The sequence below is a fragment of the Argentina silus genome, assembly GCF_951799395.1.
Source record: "Argentina silus genome assembly, contig: scaffold_168, whole genome shotgun sequence".
In the NCBI taxonomy this organism is placed as follows: Eukaryota; Metazoa; Chordata; class Actinopteri; order Argentiniformes; family Argentinidae; genus Argentina; species Argentina silus.
Genome location: NW_028152403.1, coordinates 32878 through 52062, shown reverse-complemented (window position 1 = coordinate 52062; position 19185 = coordinate 32878). Strand labels below are relative to the sequence as shown.

At 50.0% G+C, this 19185-nt stretch overlaps 1 protein-coding gene across 1 annotated transcript in view; it reads left to right on the top strand.

Moving 5' to 3' along the window:
- Positions 1-19185, top strand: part of jakmip2 (janus kinase and microtubule interacting protein 2) — a gene marked incomplete at its 3' end in the record, with an annotated part of 33812 nt that overhangs the window by 1858 nt on the left and 12769 nt on the right. The window contains exon 2 of the mRNA XM_083698111.1: positions 16894-17135. Within this exon, the coding sequence (XP_083554237.1) occupies positions 17007-17135 (129 nt within the window). The 5' untranslated portion in view covers positions 16894-17006. The remainder of the gene's footprint in view (positions 1-16893; positions 17136-19185) is intronic.

The following is a 19185-nucleotide window of genomic DNA, read 5'->3' as shown; positions in this document are numbered from 1 at the left end:
GGTCTACAGGTCCTGTTTGTGGTCTACAGGCCTGGTCCTGTATGTGGTCTGGTCCTGTATGTGGTCTACAGGTCTGGTCCTGTCTGTGGTCTACAGGCCTGGTCCTGTCTGTGGTCTGGTCCTGTCTGTGGTCTACAGGCCTGGCTACCCTGCTGTTCTGTCTGTGGTCTACAGGCCCAGTACTGTATGTGGTCTACAGGCCCGGTTCTGTATGTGGTCTACAGGCCTGGTCCTGTATGGTGTCTGGTCCTATATGTGGTCTACAGGTCCTGTCTGTGGTCTACAGGCCTGGTACTGTCTGTGGTCTACAGATCCTGTATGTGGTCTCCAGGCCTGGTCCTGTATGTGGTCTACAGGCCTGGTCCTGTATGGTGTCTGGTCCTATATGTGGTCTACAGGCCTGGCCCTGTATGTGGTCTACAGGCCTGGTCCTATATGTGGTCTACAGGCCTGGTCCTGTATGTGGTCTAGGGGTCCTGTCTGTGGTCTACAGGCCTGGTCCTGTCTGTGGTCTTCAGGCCTGGTCCTGTATGTGGTCTGGTCCTGTATGTGGTCTACAGGCCTGGTACTGTATGTGGTCTACAGGTCCTGTATGTGGTCTACAGGCCTGGTTCTGTCTGTAGTCTACAGGTTCTGTCTGTGGTCTACAGGCCTGGTCCTGTCTGTGGTCTACAGGCCTGGTTCTGTCTGTGGTCTACAGGCCTGGTTCCATTGTGTGGTTCATACAGTTATATTATATCATTCAGAATATTATTAACAAAAATAAGCCATATTTGCTGTTTCGTTTGTTTGATCTGATTGTACACATTTGTTATAATAATTGTGTCAATCAATAATTAGCCCGTGGGTATGTTTGTATGAAGGCCTGATGTTTGGTTGGTCATTCAACCCCTCTGGAGGGGCAGCAGTGAGGTTAGGACCACCCCACTCTGACATCAATGCATTGAAGGTGTGATTTAAAAGAGTTATGGTTTATGGTTAGAGTTAGGTAAGGGTTATGGTTATGGTTATGGTTATGGTTATGGCTAAGGTTATGGGTTATGGGTTATGGTATAGGCTAGGGTTATGATTAGGGTTTAGGTTAGGGTTATGGTTAGGGTACTGGTTAGGGTTAGGTAAGGGTTAGGGTTATGGGTTATGGTTAGCGTTAGGGCTTAGGGTTAGGTAAGGGTTATTGTTAGGGTTAGGGTTAGGGTTTAGGGGTAGGGTTAAGAGGTAGGGTTAGGTAAGGGTTAGTGTTAGGGTTAAGAGGTAGGGTTAGGTAAGGGTTAGTGTTAGGGTTTAGGGGTAGGGTTAGGTAAGGGTTAGGGTTAGTGTTAGGACCGCGTGGTCACTCTCTGGCGCGGTGACAGAGTCTGGGGTCAGAGGTTAATAACAAGGGATACCTTTTATCAACCTCAGAGTACACTTGATGACTACACCGTTGTTATTACAATGTTATAAACATGTTGGGGGAGTGGAATTAGGAGGATGAGTGGTTAGACTTGGTAGGGTCATTACAGCAGGTTACAACCACAGCACCAGAGCTTGATGGTTAGGGTTAGTTAATAACAATGTTATTACAAGGTTGCATAAAGTACTCAGGGGTTAGGGTTAGGTAAGGGTTAGGGGTAAAGGTTAGGGCTAGGGTTAGGGGTAAAGGTTAGGGTTAGGGTTAGGGGTAAAGGTTAGGGTTAGGGGTAAAGGTTAGGGTTAGGGTTAGGGGTAAAGGTTAGGGTTAGGGGTAAAGGTTAGGGTTAGGGTTAGGGGTAAAGGTTAGGGTTAGGGGTAAAGGTTAGGGTTAGGGTTAGGGTTAGGGGTAAAGGTTAGGGTTAGGGGTAAAGGTTAGGGTTAGGGTTAGGGGTAAAGGTTAGGGTTAGGGGTAAAGGTTAGGGTTAGGGGTAAAGGTTAGGGTTAGGGGTAAAGGTTAGGGTTAGGGTTAGGGTTAGGGGTAAAGGTTAGGGTTAGGGGTAAAGGTTAGGGTTAGGGGTAAAGGTTAGGGTTAGGGTTAGGGGTAAAGGTTAGGGTTAGGGTTAGGGTTAGGGGTAAAGGTTAGGGTTAGGGGTAAAGGTTAGGGTTAGGGTTAGGGGTAAAGGTTAGGGTTAGGGGTAAAGGTTAGGGTTAGGGTTAGGGTTAGGGGTAAAGGTTAGGGTTAGGGGTAAAGGTTAGGGTTAGGGTTAGGGTTAGGGGTAAAGGTTAGGGTTAGGGGTAAAGGTTAGGGGTAAAGGTTAGGGTTAGGGGTAAAGGTTAGGGTTAGGGGTAAAGGTTAGGGTTAGGGTTAGGGTTAGGGGTAAAGGTTAGGGTTAGGGGTAAAGGTTAGGGTTAGGGTTAGGGGTAAAGGTTAGGGTTAGGGGTAAAGGTTAGGGTTAGGGTTAGGGGTAAAGGTTAGGGTTAGGGTTAGGGGTAAAGGTTAGGGTTAGGGTTAGGGTTAGGGGTAAAGGTTAGGGTTAGGGGTAAGGGTTAGGGTTAGGGTTAGGGGTAAAGGTTAGGGTTAGGGGTAAAGGTTAGGGTTAGGGTTAGGGTTAGGGGTAAAGGTTAGGGTTAGGGGTAAAGGTTAGGGTTAGGGTTAGGGGTAAAGGTTAGGGTTAGGGTTAGGGTTAGGGTTAGGGTTAGGGGTAAAGGTTAGGGTTAGGGGTAAAGGTTAGGGTTAGGGTTAGGGTTAGGGTTAGGGGTAAAGGTTAGGGTTAGGGGTAAAGGTTAGGGTTAGGGTTAGGGGTAAAGGTTAGGGTTAGGGGTAAAGGTTAGGGTTAGGGTTAGGGGTAAAGGTTAGGGTTAGGGGTAAAGGTTAGGGTTAGGGTTAGGGTTAGGGGTAAAGGTTAGGGTTAGGGGTAAAGGTTAGGGTTAGGGGTAAAGGTTAGGGTTAGGGTTAGGGTTAGGGTTAGGGGTAAAGGTTAGGGTTAGGGTTAGGGTTAGGGTTAGGGTTAGCTATCTGCACAATAGGGGCTGAATGTCACATTGCGATAATTGTTGCTAGATATTGCGCGAGTGAAAACACTTCTACCAAACACTTGATATTTCCACTGGACGGTTGGATACAAGAGTCAACGTTAAGAACAGGTTGTCAATGTTAAGAACAGGTTGTCAATGTTAAGAACAGGTTGTCAACGTTAAGAACAGGTTGTCAATGTTAAGAACAGGTTGTCAATGTTAAGAACAGGTTGTCAATGTTAAGAACAGGTTGTCAACGTTAAGAACAGGTTGTCAATGTTAACACGTTGTCAACGTTAAGAACAGGTTGTCAATGTTAAGAACAGGTTGTCAATGTTAAGAACAGGTTGTCAATGTTAAGAACGGGTTAACAATGTTAAGAACAGGTTGTCAACGTTAAGAACAGGTTGTCAACGTTAAGAACAGCATCTGAATCTGATAACCAAATGACAGCCTCTGCATGCAGAGAGGGAAGGGAGGTGTCAGGAGAGACTCTTTTCAAGTTGTGTACCTTGATGTCCTGAGTTGTTTACTGAGTGTCAAAGAAAGGACAATTTTACAGCCTCTCCCATATGGATATTACACATGTTGATATTAGGATATTGATAGTGAAGGATATTACACATGTTCATATTAGGATATTGATAGTGATGTGTTATAATGTGCAGCCCTGGTTACAATGTTAATACAGTGTCATAAAAAGCCCACATTTAGTTTGGTAGGCAAAATGGCCGACATGGGATTAGACTGGGTGGGCCAAGCGGGACTCCACTCTGAGCAATAACAACATCCTAGAGACACATTAGAACGGTGATGCAGGAAGCATGGGCTCTGGTTGGACTCATTCTCCAGCATCAGTCAAGAGCCAGGACTGTTTTCGTCACGTTCACAAGAAACACCAACAGCGTATTCCTGGTGCAAAAACATAAAACACAAACTAAAGGCATTTGAAACATGTAAAACAGCAGCTAGTACTGTCCAACCTCTGACAGCTTTCACTGTAACTGTTACCACAGAAATAGTAGTCTTAGACTGACCAACTCCCAAGGGAAAGGAAGAGGAGTAGGCAGGTAAATACAATCCTAAGAGATCAGGGAACTCCCTCTGTTAGCAGGTCTGACAGGCCTTCATACAGTGTTTCTTATCACTCAGAAGAGTCAAACCTGGTGTGGGTGGGACTCTATTCTACATGTGATCATTCTGACTAGGGATACTAACCCTAACCCTACTCTCCATGCATTACAATGAGAAGCTGTCCTCCGATTTCTACCTTCACCAGCCTCCCTATGACACAGAAGACATGTTTCTGTTGGCCTCCAGTATCTAGCTGACATGGCTGTGAAGGATGGAGGAATATAAAGACTATTCTGAGTGATGAGGAACACAGTATCTAAAATAGTCTTCATCCTGTGTGTGAAACATGTCTTCTGTGTCACAACCTGTTCTTAACCTGGATGTCCAGAAGGAATCTGTCTAAAAATGTCATCTTCTCCCGTCTGTGGAACAACATGAGCGTCCACAAAAAACACGGTGGGTCGATTTGAGGCGAACGGAAATCCGAGCCGCCCCGTCTGGGCCTGGCATTAGGAATGCATTAGAGTCCAGTGCCAGAGAACATACCGGAGGATCTGAGACATGGGATAACCCTAACACAGTCAGGCTAGCATAGGGAAGGCCATTACTACACAGCATGGAAAGATTCTCTGGAAGGATGGAGCTGTGATTGGCTCATATTCACCCATGCGTTGACAATACTGGAGTGAAAATTGTGTGGTTGAAAATAAGTTGTGAAATGACATTATATTCTATCTAATATATGATACAGCATATGTCATGATAAAGACATGAGACTCGGCATCGGTGAAGACCTGCAGTTGCAGTAGAACAAATGATCAAATGTCCATGGAAAGTATTGGGACGTGGAAAGTATTGGGACGTGGAAAGTATTGGGACATGGGCAGTATTGGGACTGTCAGTTCTACGATGGGCTGTAAAGCCTTTGTGACTCCATCCTGGCCGTCAATAATGGATAGTGCTGATGACTTAATTGCATCAGCACCATAGTCTGTGTACATTTATTTATTTACATTTATGACATTTAGCAGACGCCTTTATCCAAAGCGACTTACAACAAATCCATTTGTTTAAGTAAGTGAATCATCTGAACATCAGTCATTATAAGATAAAGTAATCTATGCCCAGACCAGGGTTAGGGGTTAAGGTTAGGGGTTAGGGCTATAGGCAGTCACAAAGAAGGATATTTTTTTTATTAACAGGAGAGAAACTTGTACAGGGGGGTAGTGGGGGTGAAGAGGTCTCTAGGGTTAGGGTTAGTACAGGGGTGGTAGTGGGGATGAAGAGGTCTTTAGGGTTAGGGTTAGTACAGGGGGGTAGTGGGGATGAAGAGGTCTTTAGGGTTAGGGTTAGTACAGGGGGGTAGGGGGGTGAAGAGGTCTCTAGGGTTAGGGTTAGTACGGGGGGGTAGTGGGGGTGAAGAGGTCCCTAGGGTTAGGGTTAGTACAGGGGGGGTAGTGGGGGTGAAGAGGTCTCTATGGTTAGGGTTAGGGTTAGTACAGGGGTGGTAGTGGGGGTGAAGAGGTCTCTAGGGTTAGGGTTAGGGTTAGTACAGGGGTGGTAGTGGGGGTGAAGAGGTCTCTAGGGTTAGGGTTAGTACAGGGGTGGTAGTGGGGGTGAAGAGGTCTCTAGGGTTAGGGTTAGTACGGGGGGGTAGTGGGGGTGAAGAGGTCTCTAGGGTTAGGGTTAGTACGGGGGGGTAGTGGGGGTGAAGAGGTCTCTAGGGTTAGGGTTAGTACAGGGGTGGTAGTGGGGGTGAAGAGGTCTCTAGGGTTAGGGTTAGGGTTAGTACAGGGGGGTAGTGGGGGTGAAGAGGTCTCTAGGGTTAGGGTTAGTACAGGGGGGTAGTGGGGGTGAAGAGGTCTCTAGGGTTAGGGTTAGTACAGGGGTGGTAGTGGGGGTGAAGAGGTCTCTAGGAGGAGTGTACGTTTCTACTCTGACAGGTGATTGGTTAGAAAGACTCGGCTGCTACAGTAACACTGGAAATCTTCATTTAAGTTCTAGTTCACACACACACACACACACGCACACGCACACGCACACGCACACACACACACACACACACACACACACACACACACACACACACACACACACACACACACACACACACACACACACATACACACACAAACACGCAGCGTCTAGAGGAGAATCCAGTAGCAGATCTGGTGTCTCATAAAGTGGGTCAAGATGCCAGTGTGCTTTGTGTTGTAGTAGTCAGCCTGTCTGTCTGTCTGTTAGCCTGCCTGCTCCTCTGTCTGTCTGTCTGTTAGCCTGCCTGCTCCTCTGTCTGTCTGTCTGTTAGCCTGCCTGCTCCTCTGTCTGTCTGTCTGTTAGCCTGCCTGCTCCTCTGTCTGTCTGTCTGTTAGCCTGCCTGCTCCTCTGTCTGTCTGTCTGTTAGCCTGCCTGCTCCTCTGTCTGTCTGTCTGTTAGCCTGCCTGCTCCTCTGTCTGTCTGTCTGTTAGCCTGCCTGCTCCTCTGTCTGTCTGTCTGTTAGCCTGCCTGCTCCTCTGTCTGTCTGTCTGTTAGCCTGTCTGTCTGGTAGCCTGTCTGTCTGGTAGCCTGTCTGTCTGTTAGCCTGCCTGCTCCTCTGTCTGTCTGTCTGTTAGCCTGCCTGCTCCTCTGTCTGTCTGTCTGTTAGCCTGTCTGTCTGGTAGCCTGTCTGTCTGGTAGCCTGTCTGGTCCTCTCCCTGTCTGTCTGTTAGCCTGTCTGCTCCTCTCCCTGTCTGTCTGTTAGCCTGTCTGTCTGTTAGCCTGTCTGTCTGGTAGCCTGTCTGTCTGTTAGCCTGCCTGCTCCTCTGTCTGTCTGTCTGTCTGTTAGCCTGTCTGTTTGGTAGCCTGTCTGTCTGTTAGCCTGTCTGTCTGTTAGCCTGTCTGTCTGTTAGACCTAAGGGAAAGGAAGGTGTCTTCTACACTACCAACCTGAGTGTATACCAGGGGAGGCTGGGGGAGGTAGAACACCAGGGGAGGCTGGGGGAGGTAGAACACCAGGGGAGGCTGGGGGAGGTAGAACACCAGGGGAGGCTGGGGGAGGTAGAACACCAGGGGAGGCTGGGGGAGGTAGAACACCAGGGGAGGCTGGGGGAGGTAGAACACCAGGGGAGGCTGGTGGATGTTGAACACCAGGGGAGGCTGGTGGATGTAGAACACCAGGGGAGGCTGGGGGAGGTAGAACACCAGGGGAGGCTGGGGGAGGTAGAACACCAGGGGAGGCTGGGGGAGGTAGAACACCAGGGGAGGCTGGTGGATGTTGAACACCAGGGGAGGCTGGTGGATGTAGAACACCAGGGGAGGCTGGGGGAGGTAGAACACCAGGGGAGGCTGGGGGAGGTAGAAATCGGAGGACGGGCTCATTGTGATGTATGGAATGGAATGAGGAATGTTATCAAACGCGTGGATACACACATACACACACGCACACGCACACGCACACGCACACGCACACACACACACACACACACACACACACACACACACACACACACACACACACACACACACACACACACTCAGGCCTTCATGTGATCTGTGTCTGGTGTCAGGTTAGGCTGTGTGAGGAGATGAGGAAGGAGTCTTGGCATTATCCCTGCCTCCTAATCTAGGATATGACGGCCATGATCACAATCATCAGATCATCACAATCATCAGATCATCAGATCATCACAATCATCAGATCATCACAATCATCAGATCATCACAATCATCAGATCATCAGATCATCACAATCATCAGATCATCAGATCATCAGATCATCACAATTATCAGATCATGAGAATCATCAGATCATCAGAATCATCAGATCATCAGATCATCAGATCTCTGGAGATAATTCATATTCATATCTGAGGTTCAGGGACGCGAGGACGAGTCAGAGGGCAGCATCTCTCTGAGACGGGGTGGCTGCTTTCTAGGCTAATGCTGTATTAGTGGCCTGTGTGTGTATGTGTGTGTGTGTGTGTGTGTGTGTGTGTGTGTGTGTGTGTATAGAGGGTAGACAGGACAGGACACCCAGCTGTGGACACATGTAGTCTGATTAGTACACACACACACACACACACACACACAACCCCATGTGGACTGTAACCGTTGGCATGTTATGTGGCTAAGGTGTGGATGAACACCGAGCTGGATAAACAACCTTCTACCAGACTACCCCCAGATTACCCCCAGACTACCCTGAGATTACCTCCAGACTACCCCCAGATTACCCCCAAACTACCCTGAGATTACCCCCAGACTACCCCCAGATTACCCCCAGACTACCAGACTACCCCCAGACTACCAGACCACCCCCAGAGTACCAGACTACCAGACTACCCCCAGACTACCAGACTACCAGGCTACCCCCAAATTACCCCCAGACTACCCCCAGACTACCAGACTACCCCCAGACTACCCCCAGATTACCCTCAGACTACCAGACTACCAGGCTACCCCCATATTACCCCCAGACTACCCCCAGACTACCCCCAGATTACCCCCAGACTACCAGACTACCAGACTACCCCCAGACTACCCCCAGACTACCCCCAGACTACCAGACTACCCCCAGACTACCCCCAGATTACCCCCAGACTACCAAAGTACCCCCAGACTACCAGACTACCCCCAGACTACCAGACTACCAGACTACCCCCAGACTACCAGACTACCCGACTACCCCCAGACTACCCGACTACCCCCAGACTACCAGACTACCCCCAGATTACCCCCAGACTACCAGACTACCCCCAGATTACCCCCAGACTACCAGACTACCCCCAGACTACCAGACTACCAGACTACCCCCAGACTATCCCCAGACTACCAGACTACCCCCAGACTACCCCCAGACTACCAGACTACCCCCAAATTACCCCCAGACTACCAGACTACCAGATTACCCCCAGACTAATCTGGGTGTAGTCTGGAGGTAGTCTGGGGGTAGTCTTGTAGTCTGGGGGTAGTCTGGGGATAGTCTGGGGTAGTCTGGGGTTAGTCTGGGGGTAATCTGGAGGTAGTCAGGGGGTAGTCTGGGGAGACGGGGTGGCTGCTTTCTAGGCTAATGCTGTATTAGTGGCCTGTGTGTGTATGTGTGTGTGTGTGTGTGTGTGTGTGTGTGTGTGTGTGTGTGTGTGTGTGTGTATAGAGGGTAGACAGGACAGGACACCCAGCTGTGGACACATGTAGTCTGATTAGTACCCACACACACACACACACACACACACACACAACCCCATGTGGACTGTAACCGTTGGCATGTTATGTGGCTAAAGTGTGGATGAACACCGAGCTGGATAAACAACCTTCTACCAGACTACCCCCAGATTACCCCCAGACTACCCTGAGATTACCCTGAGATTACCCCCAGACTACCCCCAGATTACCCCCAGACTACCAGACTACCCCCAGACTACCAGACCACCCCCAGAGTACCAGACTACCAGACTACCCCCAGACTACCAGACTACCAGACTACCCCCAGACTACCAGACTACCCCCAGACTACCCCCAGACTACCCCCAGATTACCCCCAGACTACCAGACTACCAGGCTACCCCCATATTACCCCCAGACTACCCCCAGACTACCCCCAGATTACCCCCAGACTACCAGACTACCAGACTACCCCCAGACTACCAGACTACCCCCAGACTACCCCCAGACTACCAGACTACCCCCAGACTACCCCCAGATTACCCCCAGACTACCAGAGTACCCCCAGACTACCAGACTACCCCCAGACTACCAGACTACCAGACTACCCCCAGACTACCAGACTACCCGACTACCCCCAGACTACCCGACTACCCCCAGACTACCAGACTACCCCCAGATTACCCCCAGACTACCAGACTACCCCCAGATTACCCCCAGACTACCAGACTACCCCCAGACTACCAGACTACCAGACTACCCCCAGACTATCCCCAGACTACCAGACTACCCCCAGACTACCCCCAGACTACCAGACTACCCCCAAATTACCCCCAGACTACCAGACTACCAGATTACCCCCAGACTACCAGACTACCGGCTAATCTGGGTGTAGTCTGGGGTAGTCTGGGGTTAGTCTGGGGGTAATCTGGAGGTAGTCAGGGGGTAGTCTGGGGAGACGGGGTGGCTGCTTTCTAGGCTAATGCTGTATTAGTGGCCTGTGTGTGTATGTGTGTGTGTGTGTGTGTGTGTGTGTGTGTGTGTGTGTGTGTGTGTGTGTGTATAGAGGGTAGACAGGACAGGACACCCAGCTGTGGACACATGTAGTCTGATTAGTACACACACACACACACACAACCCCATGTGGACTGTAACCGTTGGCATGTTATGTGGCTAAGGTGTGGATGAACACCGAGCTGGATAAACAACCTTCTACCAGACTACCCCCAGATTACCCCCAGACTACCCTGAGATTACCCTGAGATTACCCCCAGACTACCCCCAGATTACCCCCAAACTACCCTGAGATTACCCCCAAACTACCCCCAGATTACCCCCAGACTACCAGACTACCCCCAGACTACCAGACCACCCCCAGAGTACCAGACTACCAGACTACCCCCAGACTACCAGACTACCAGGCTACCCCCAGATTACCCCCAGACTACCAGACTACCCCCAGACTACCCCCAGATATACCCCCAGACTACCAGACTACCAGGCTACCCCCATATTACCCCCAGACTACCCCCAGATTACCCCCAGACTACCAGACTACCCCCAGACTATCCCCAGACTACCCCCAGACTACCAGACTACCCCCAAATTACCCCCAGACTACCAGACTACCAGATTACCCCCAGACTACCAGACTACCGGCTAATCTGGGTGTAGTCTGGAGGTAGTCTGGGGGTAGTCTTGTAGTCTGGGGGTAGTCTGGGGATAGTCTGGGGTAGTCTGGGGTTAGTCTGGGGGTAATCTGGAGGTAGTCAGGGGGTAGTCTGGGGGTAGTTCGGTAGTCTGGGGGTAGTCTGGGTGTAGTGTGGGAGTAGTCTGGTGGTCTGGGGGTAGTCTGGGGGTAATCTGGTAGTCTGGGGGTAGTCTGGTAGTCTGGGGGTAGTTAACTCTGATACAACAGTTAACTCTGTCTAATACGGTCTGACCCTCTGGACATCAGAATACACATCACTGCTGATCTCAGGTTCACCTTCGACCCTCTGCCGCCCAGACTTTGAAATCAAGTCAAATCAAGTCAAGCTTTATTTGAAAGTGTCTGTTGTCACAGAGTCTTGATACAGGAGACAGAAGTCAGTGTTTAGATACCAGCGAGGGGCTGTCCTGTCCTGAGACACAGCACAGCTTAGGGAAGGTTTCCCTCTGCCTCTCTGGTGACCTGCCATTACACAATACCCACCCAGATTGTGTTACCAACGAGTCTGGACGCTGTCCAACATCACAACAACAACAACAACAACAACAACAAGACTGCCGAACAAACCACTCTCATGGTAATCCTACAGCTGTTAAGAACCTGCATCATCAGGCCTAAAAATAGGAACATTTCCGGGAGAAAAACATGACTTAATGGTGAACAAACAGGAATTTTTATATACAGTTGTGGTCAGAAGTTTACATACACTTGTAAAGAACATGTATGTCATGGCAGTCTTGAGTTTCCAATCATTTCTACAACTCTTATTTTTCTGTGATGGATTGATTGGAGCACATACTTTTCTTTGTCACAAAAAACATTCATGAAGTTTGGTTCTTTTATGAATTTATTATGGGTCTTCTGAAAATGTGACAAAATCTGCTGGGTCAAAAATATTCCACTGGCAGCAAATCAGGCCCAGAGCATAATACTACCACCACCATGTTTGACGGTAGGTATGGTGTTCTTGAGGTGAAAGGCCTCACCTTCTCTCCTCCAAACATATTTCTGGTCATTGTGGCCTCAATTTTTGTTTCATCTGACCACAGAACTTTCCTCCAGAAGGCCTTTTCTTTGTCCATGTAATCAGCAGTAAACTTCAGTCGAGCCTTAAGGTGCCGCTTCTGGAGCAATGGCTTCCTTCTTGCATGGCAGCCTCTCAGCCCATGGCGATGTAAAACATGCTTGACTGTGGACACTGACACCTGTGTTCCAGCAGCTTCTAATTCATGGCAGACCTGCTTTTTGGTGGTTCTTGGTTGACTCTTGATCATCCTGACCAATTTTCTTTCAGCAGCAGGTGATAGCTTGCGTTTTCTTCCTGATCGTGGCAGTGACACAACTGTGCCATGCATTTTACACTTACAAACAATTGTTTGCACAGTTGATCTTGGGACCTGTAGCTGCTTTGAAATGGCTCCAAGTGACTTCCCTGACTTGTTCAAGTCAATGATGCGCTTTTTCAGATCCGTGCTGAGCTCCTTAGAGTTTCCCATTGTAGCGTTTTTGGCTGAGTGTAATGAGTGTATCAAACGATCCCTATTTAAATGGGCTGAAATAAGTCACCAGCTGTAGTCAATCATAATCACTCATAAGAAGTTAAGAGGCCATGCCACAAAGCAAATTTGATTGACACAACTTTCTACATCACCAAAATTGATAATTCAAGGTGCTGTATGTATATTTTTTACCCAGCAGATTTTGTCACATTTTCATAAGACCCATAATAAATTCATAAAAGAACCAAACTTCATGAATGTTTTTTGTAACAAAGAAGTATGTGCTCCAATCAATCCATCACAGAAAAATAAGAGTTGTAGAAATGATTGGAAACTCAAGACTGCCATGACATACATGTTCTTTACAAGTGCATGTAAACTTCTGACCACAACTGTATATATGTATATACATACACTCACCGGCCACTTTATTAGGTACACCTGTTCAACTGCTCGGTAATGCAAATATCTAATCAGCCAATCACATGGCAGCAACTCAATGCATTTAGGCATGTAGACCTGGTCAAGACGACCTGCTGAAGTTCAAACTGAGCATCAGAATGGGGAAGAAAGGTGATTTAAGTGACTTTGAACGTGGCATGGTTGTTGGTGCCAGACGGGCTGGTCTGAGTATCTCAGAAACTGCTGATCTACTGGGATTTTCACACACAACCATCTGTAGGGTTTACAGAGAATGGTCTGAAAAAGAGAAAATATCCAGTGAGCGGCAGTTCTCTGGGAGAAAATGCCTTGTTGATGCCAGAGGTCAGAGGAGAATGGCCAGACTGGTTTGAGATGATAGAAAGGCAACAGTAACTCAAATAACCACTCGTTACAACCAAGGTATGCAGAAGACCATCTCTGAACGCACAACACGTCGAACCTTGAAGCAGATGGGCTACAAAAGGGGGTCCAACCCAGTACTAGCACGGTGTACCTAATAAAGTGGCCGGTGAGTGTATATATATATATATATATATATATATATATATATATATATATATATATATATATATATATATATATATATATATGAGAGAGAGAGAGAGATTAAATATATATGTATATAGATATACATATATATAGATTTTTGAATAAAATAGACAGATAATGTAACATGTCATCTTCATGACACAGTTATATAGCATAATACAGCAAATCATGAGGGACAAAACTAATATGAATCAGCACCTCCTGAACTGACTCTGATATGGGGGTTTCATTTGTAGTCAGTGTTTATTCCAGCTGAGGAGGGGGGGTGACTCTGACTCCCCCCATACGCTGAAACGCCAACACCGCAGCCAGAACGCCGTGGTCAGGGGGCTCCGCCCACAGAGAGACCAGCCGCGCTGCCACCAACCATCTGATGACAACATAGGCTATACTTCATAAAGGGAAGATATCTGAAAATGATTTTGCATACACTTCATAACGGGTGGCTATATTCTTAAAACCTCAACAACTATACCTGCATGACGTCAATGAATCAACACTGGTATTCTTTTTGTCATACAAGCCTAAAATGTGAGACTTTGGTGATTTTTTACATTTCAGTACTTAGTTTTAGGATGATTGAGGTCATCTGTGAATTTAGATTTGATATTATGTGCTTATTTCTCTGCATCTCCGCCTCTACAACGTTCTCACTGTCTTACAGATCACTGAGTCCTCCCTGAGTGAGACCCTGCTCTGACTCCTCTAGTCCCTGAGTGAGACCCTGCTCTGACTCCTCTAGTCCCTGAGTGAGACCCTGCTCTGACTCCTCTAGTCCCTGAGTGAGACCCTGCTCTGACTCCTCTAGTCCCTGAGTGAGACCCTGCTCTGACTCCTCTAGTCCCTGAGTGAGACCCTGCTCTGACTCCTCTAGTCCCTGAGTGAGACCCTGCTCTGACTCCTCTAGTCCCTGAGTGAGACCCTGCTGCTCTGACTCCTCTAGTCCCTGAGTGAGACCCTGCTGCTCTGACTCCTCTAGTCCCTGAGTGAGACCCTGCTGCTCTGACTCCTCTAGTCCCTGAGTGAGACCCTGCTCTGACTCCTCTAGTCCCTGAGTGAGACCCTGCTCTGACTCCTCTAGTCCCTGAGTGAGACCCTGCTCTGACTCCTCTAGTCCCTGAGTGAGACCCTGCTGCTCTGACTCCTCTAGTCCCTGAGTGAGACCCTGCTCTGACTCCTCTAGTCCCTGAGTGAGACCCTGCTCTGACTCCTCTAGTCCCTGAGTGAGACCCTGCTCTGACTCCTCTAGTCCCTGAGTGAGACCCTGCTCTGACTCCTCTAGTCCCTGAGTGAGACCCTGCTCTGACTCCTCTAGTCCCTGAGTGAGACCCTGCTGCTCTGACTCCTCTAGTCCCTGAGTGAGACCCTGCTCTGACTCCTCTAGTCCCTGAGTGAGACCCTGCTGCTCTGACTCCTCTAGTCCCTGAGTGAGACCCTGCTGCTCTGACTCCTCTAGTCCCTGAGTGAGACCCTGCTCTGACTCCTCTAGTCCCTGAGTGAGACCCTGCTCTGACTCCTCTAGTCCCTGAGTGAGACCCTGCTGCTCTGACTCCTCTAGTCCCTGAGTGAGACCCTGCTCTGACTCCTCTAGTCCCTGAGTGAGACCCTGCTGCTCTGACTCCTCTAGTCCCTGAGTGAGACCCTGCTCTGACTCCTCTAGTCCCTGAGTGAGACCCTGCTCTGACTCCTCTAGTCCCTGAGTGAGACCCTGCTCTGACTCCTCTAGTCCCTGAGTGAGACCCTGCTCTGACTCCTCTAGTCCCTGAGTGAGACCCTGCTGCTCTGACTCCTCTAGTCCCTGAGTGAGACCCTGCTCTGACTCCTAGTCCCTGAGTGAGACCCTGCTGCTCTGACTCCTCTAGTCCCTGAGTGAGACCCTGCTGCTCTGACTCCTCTAGTCCCTGAGTGAGACCCTGCTGCTCTGACTCCTCTCATCTCTGATTGAGACCTTGGTGCTGTGACTCCTCGCCCAGCCCCCTCCTAGCCCCAGCCCAGCCCAGCCCTCTCCTAGCCCCAGCCTAGCCCCCTCCTAGCCCCAGCCCAGCCCAGCCCCCTCCTAGCCCCAGCCTAGCCCCCTTCTAGCCCCAGCCCAGCCCAGCCCCCTCCTCTCCCCAGCCTAGCCCCCTCCTAGCCCCAGCCTAGCCCCCTCCTAGCCCCAGCCCAGCCCAGCCCCCTCCTAGCCCCAGCCCAGCCCAGCCATCTCCTAGCCCCAGCCTAGCCCCCTCCTAGCCCCAGCCCAGCCCAGCCCCCTCCTAGCCCCAGCCTAGCCCCCTCCTAGCCCCAGCCCAGCCCAGCCCCCTCCTAGCCCCAGCCTAGCCCCCTCCTAGCCCCAGCCCAGCCCAGCCCCCTCCTAGCCCCAGCCTAGCCCCCTCCTAGCCCCAGCCCAGCCCAGCCCCCTTCTCTCCCCAGCCTAGCCCCCTCCTAGCCCTGTCAGGGGTCAATGTGGGGGGGTAGAGGGCCTGTGTGTGTGTGTGTGTGTGTGTGTGTGTGTGTGTGTGTGTGTGTGTGTGTGTGTGTGTGTGTGTGTGTGTGTGTGTGAGCCTCACTCTGCTGATCATCACACAGCCTCAGGTCAGACTGCTGAACATCCTTCCTGGGTCTGATGTGTCTGTTGGTGACAACAAGAGGGGGTGCAACACACACACACACACACACACACACACACACACACACACACACACACACACACACACACACACACACACACACACACACTACCCCATAGGCCGTGCTGGGAACTCTGTCTGAGGTGTGAAGGCTTCGTCTGTCCAGCAACCCCAGGCGTTGAACAGAGATATTGATCACCTGCTAGCGATCGAGCTCACCACCACGGATAATCAATACCGTCATTGATGAAATCCCTAGGGATTCCTCTACTGGCCAGACAGCCGTTGAAACCATGGGTGGCCCTGTAGGTCTGAGGAGGAGAGGAGAGGAGAGGGGGAGCATAGAGGGTGTGAGGAGAGGAGAGGAGAGGAGAGGAGAGGAGAGGAGAGGAGAGGAGAGGAGAGGAGAGGGGGAGGATAGAGCCCTCCAGGACCAACGCTACCATACTAGTGACTTGTCTAGTTTGGTGTTTTTGTGTTCCAGCGACAAACATGATACTGTACTGTAAACAATATGGACTATAGGACCACAGCTGGGGAGGCTGGGGAGGCTGGGGGAGGCAGGGGAGGCCAGGGAGGCTAGGGAGGCTGGGGAGCTAGGGAGGCTAGGGGAGGCTGGCGGAGGCTGGGGGAGGCTGGAGGGAGGCAGGGGAGGCAGACATCAGAGGACGGCTCATTGTAATGCATGGAATGGAATGAGGAACGGTATCAAACACGTGTCCTCTCCTCTCCTCTCCTCTCCTCTCCTCTCCTCTCCTCTCCTCCTCCTCTCCTCTCCTCTCCTCTCCTCTCCTACAGGACAGTGTCCCTCCCCAGATCTCCAAATCATGCGCTGGTATCAGTAGAAGAGGAGAGGTGGGTTCTGGGAAGGACCAGGCTAGAGGAGTCACTGAGTTGTCTAACAGTCTTCTCTTCTCCTCTTGTCTCTCTCTCTCCCCCCCCCCCCCCCCCCCCCCCTCCACAGTTCTTTGGTCTACTAGGATGATGAGGAAGAGGAAGAACTGGACATCTGTGGAGGGCCTCGGTACATTTCTCTGAAGTCTAAATGAACGGAGGACAGTTGTAGTATTTGACTCGATGGCGAAGAAAGGCCGTTCGAAGGGTGAGAAGCCCGAGGCGCTGATCTCTGCCCTGCAGGCGGCCAACGAAGACCTCCGCTCCAAACTCACCGACATCCAGATAGAACTGCACCAGGAAAAATGCAAGGTAGGCTGTTCTCCACAGAGACATCTATTTATCTATCTATCTATCTATCTATCTATCTATCTATCTATCTATCTGTCTATTTACATGTACAGTATCTATCTACTGTATCGATCGGTCTGTCCGCCTGTCCGTCTGTCTGACTGCCTGCCTGCCTGTCTGTCTGTCTGCCTGTCTGCCTGTCTGTCTGTGAGTCCTGACTCAAATTCTCATGTCGTTCAAGAGATTAAAGATCAACGTACTGACCTACACAACGGGACTGAAAACATAATGAAAGTAAAAGTCACACTGGTCTCTGGTTGCCGTGGTACCCTGAGGGCCGGGCCGCGGTGCTGAAGAAATGTCACCAGAACCAGAAACCCGCGTGTGACTTTAACTTTCAATCTGCTCTCAGCTCCGTCGACGCCTCGACCTGAGACTGAGGTATTTCTGTTGATCGACATGAGAGAAAATCAGGATTCACCTTATAGAACGGTATATACTTACTATTGGCATTTACATTTACATTTATGACATTTAGCAGACGTCTTCATCCAAAGCGACTTACAACAAATACATTTGTTTAAGGAAGTGAATCATCTGAACATCAGGCATCATAAGACAAAGTAATCTATGCTCAGAATCTATGCTTTTTATTTTATTTTATATTATTAACAGGAGAGAACTTGTACAGGGGGGTAGTGGGGGTGAAGAGGTCTCTAGGGTTAGGGTTAGGGTTAGTACAGGGGGGTAGTGGGGGTGAAGAGGTCTCTAGGGTTAGGGTTAGGGTTAGTACAGGGGGGTAGTGGAGGTGAAGAGGTCTCTAGGGTTAGGGTTAGTGAAGGGGGGTAGTGGGGGTGAAGAGGTCTTTAGGAGGGACTGTTAAGATGTAGCCTGAAGAGATGGGTCTTCAATCTACGGCGGAAGATTCTGGCTGTCTTGAAGGCAGCAGGGACAGATCCTGTGGATAGAGAGGAATTGATTAAGGTGGTAAGGAACGGAAGGAGGTCTTTGGAGATGGATTGGAGAAAGGGGGAGGGGATAGGATCCAGGGGGCAGGTGGTTGCCCGCTTGGATGTGACCAGCTTTATAACATCATCAGGGGAGAGGGGGGAAAAAGCTGATAAACCAGAGACCGAGTGTAGTGCAGTAGGTTTAGGAGGAAAGGTAGCAGTGTTGGTGGGAGGTAGAGGGAAAGAGCTGCTAATGTCATCAACCTTTTCAAAGTAGGTGACAAAGTCATCCACAGACAGGGAGGAGGGAGGAGGGGGAGGTGGGTTGAGGAGTGAGGAAAATGTGGAGAACAGTTTCCTTGGATCAAAGGTAGAGGATTGAATTGTGGAATGGTAGTAAGAAGCTTTAGCAGCTGATGCAGAGGAGGTGTAGTTGAGGAGGAGGGAGAGATGAGGGTCGAGGTCATCAGGGAGGCCAGTTTTTCTCTATTTCCTCTCAGCTGCCCGGAGCCCTGTTCTACAAGCCTGCAGGGTTTCTGACAGCAGGGAGCGCGTGGAGAGGATGGTGCCGGCCTTGAGGTCTGTGGACAGAGAGAGTCGAAGGATGAGGAAAGAGTGGACAGGAGGGTGGAGGAAGCTGCATCAGTGGATAGAAGGGAGAAGGATTCAACAGAGGGTTGGGAGGATAAGACAGAGGAAGAGAGAGCGGTGAGGGAGAAGGTACGCAGGTTGTGATGAGAGGATACAGTGTGGGTAGAGACTGACTGGGAGGGGGAGGATTTGAGAGGGAAGGGAGAAGGATACAAAATCATGATCAGAAACTGGAAGAGGGGTAAGTGTGAGCGGTGTGCCGTCCTCAGGGAAGAAGCTGAGAAGGACATCCATCTCATCTAAGAAGTGGCCAAGCTGACCTGGTGGACGATAGATAACAACAATGTGAAGTTTGACCGGGGAGGTGACAGAAACAGCATGGAATTTGAAGGTGGATATGGACAGGTGTGACAGGGGAAGGACATTATGTGACCACTTAGGTGAGATGAGGAGTCCTGTTCCTTCCCCTCGACCAGAGAGTCTCGGGGAATGAGAAAAGGAGTAGGCATCAGAGAGGGCTGCCGGAGTAG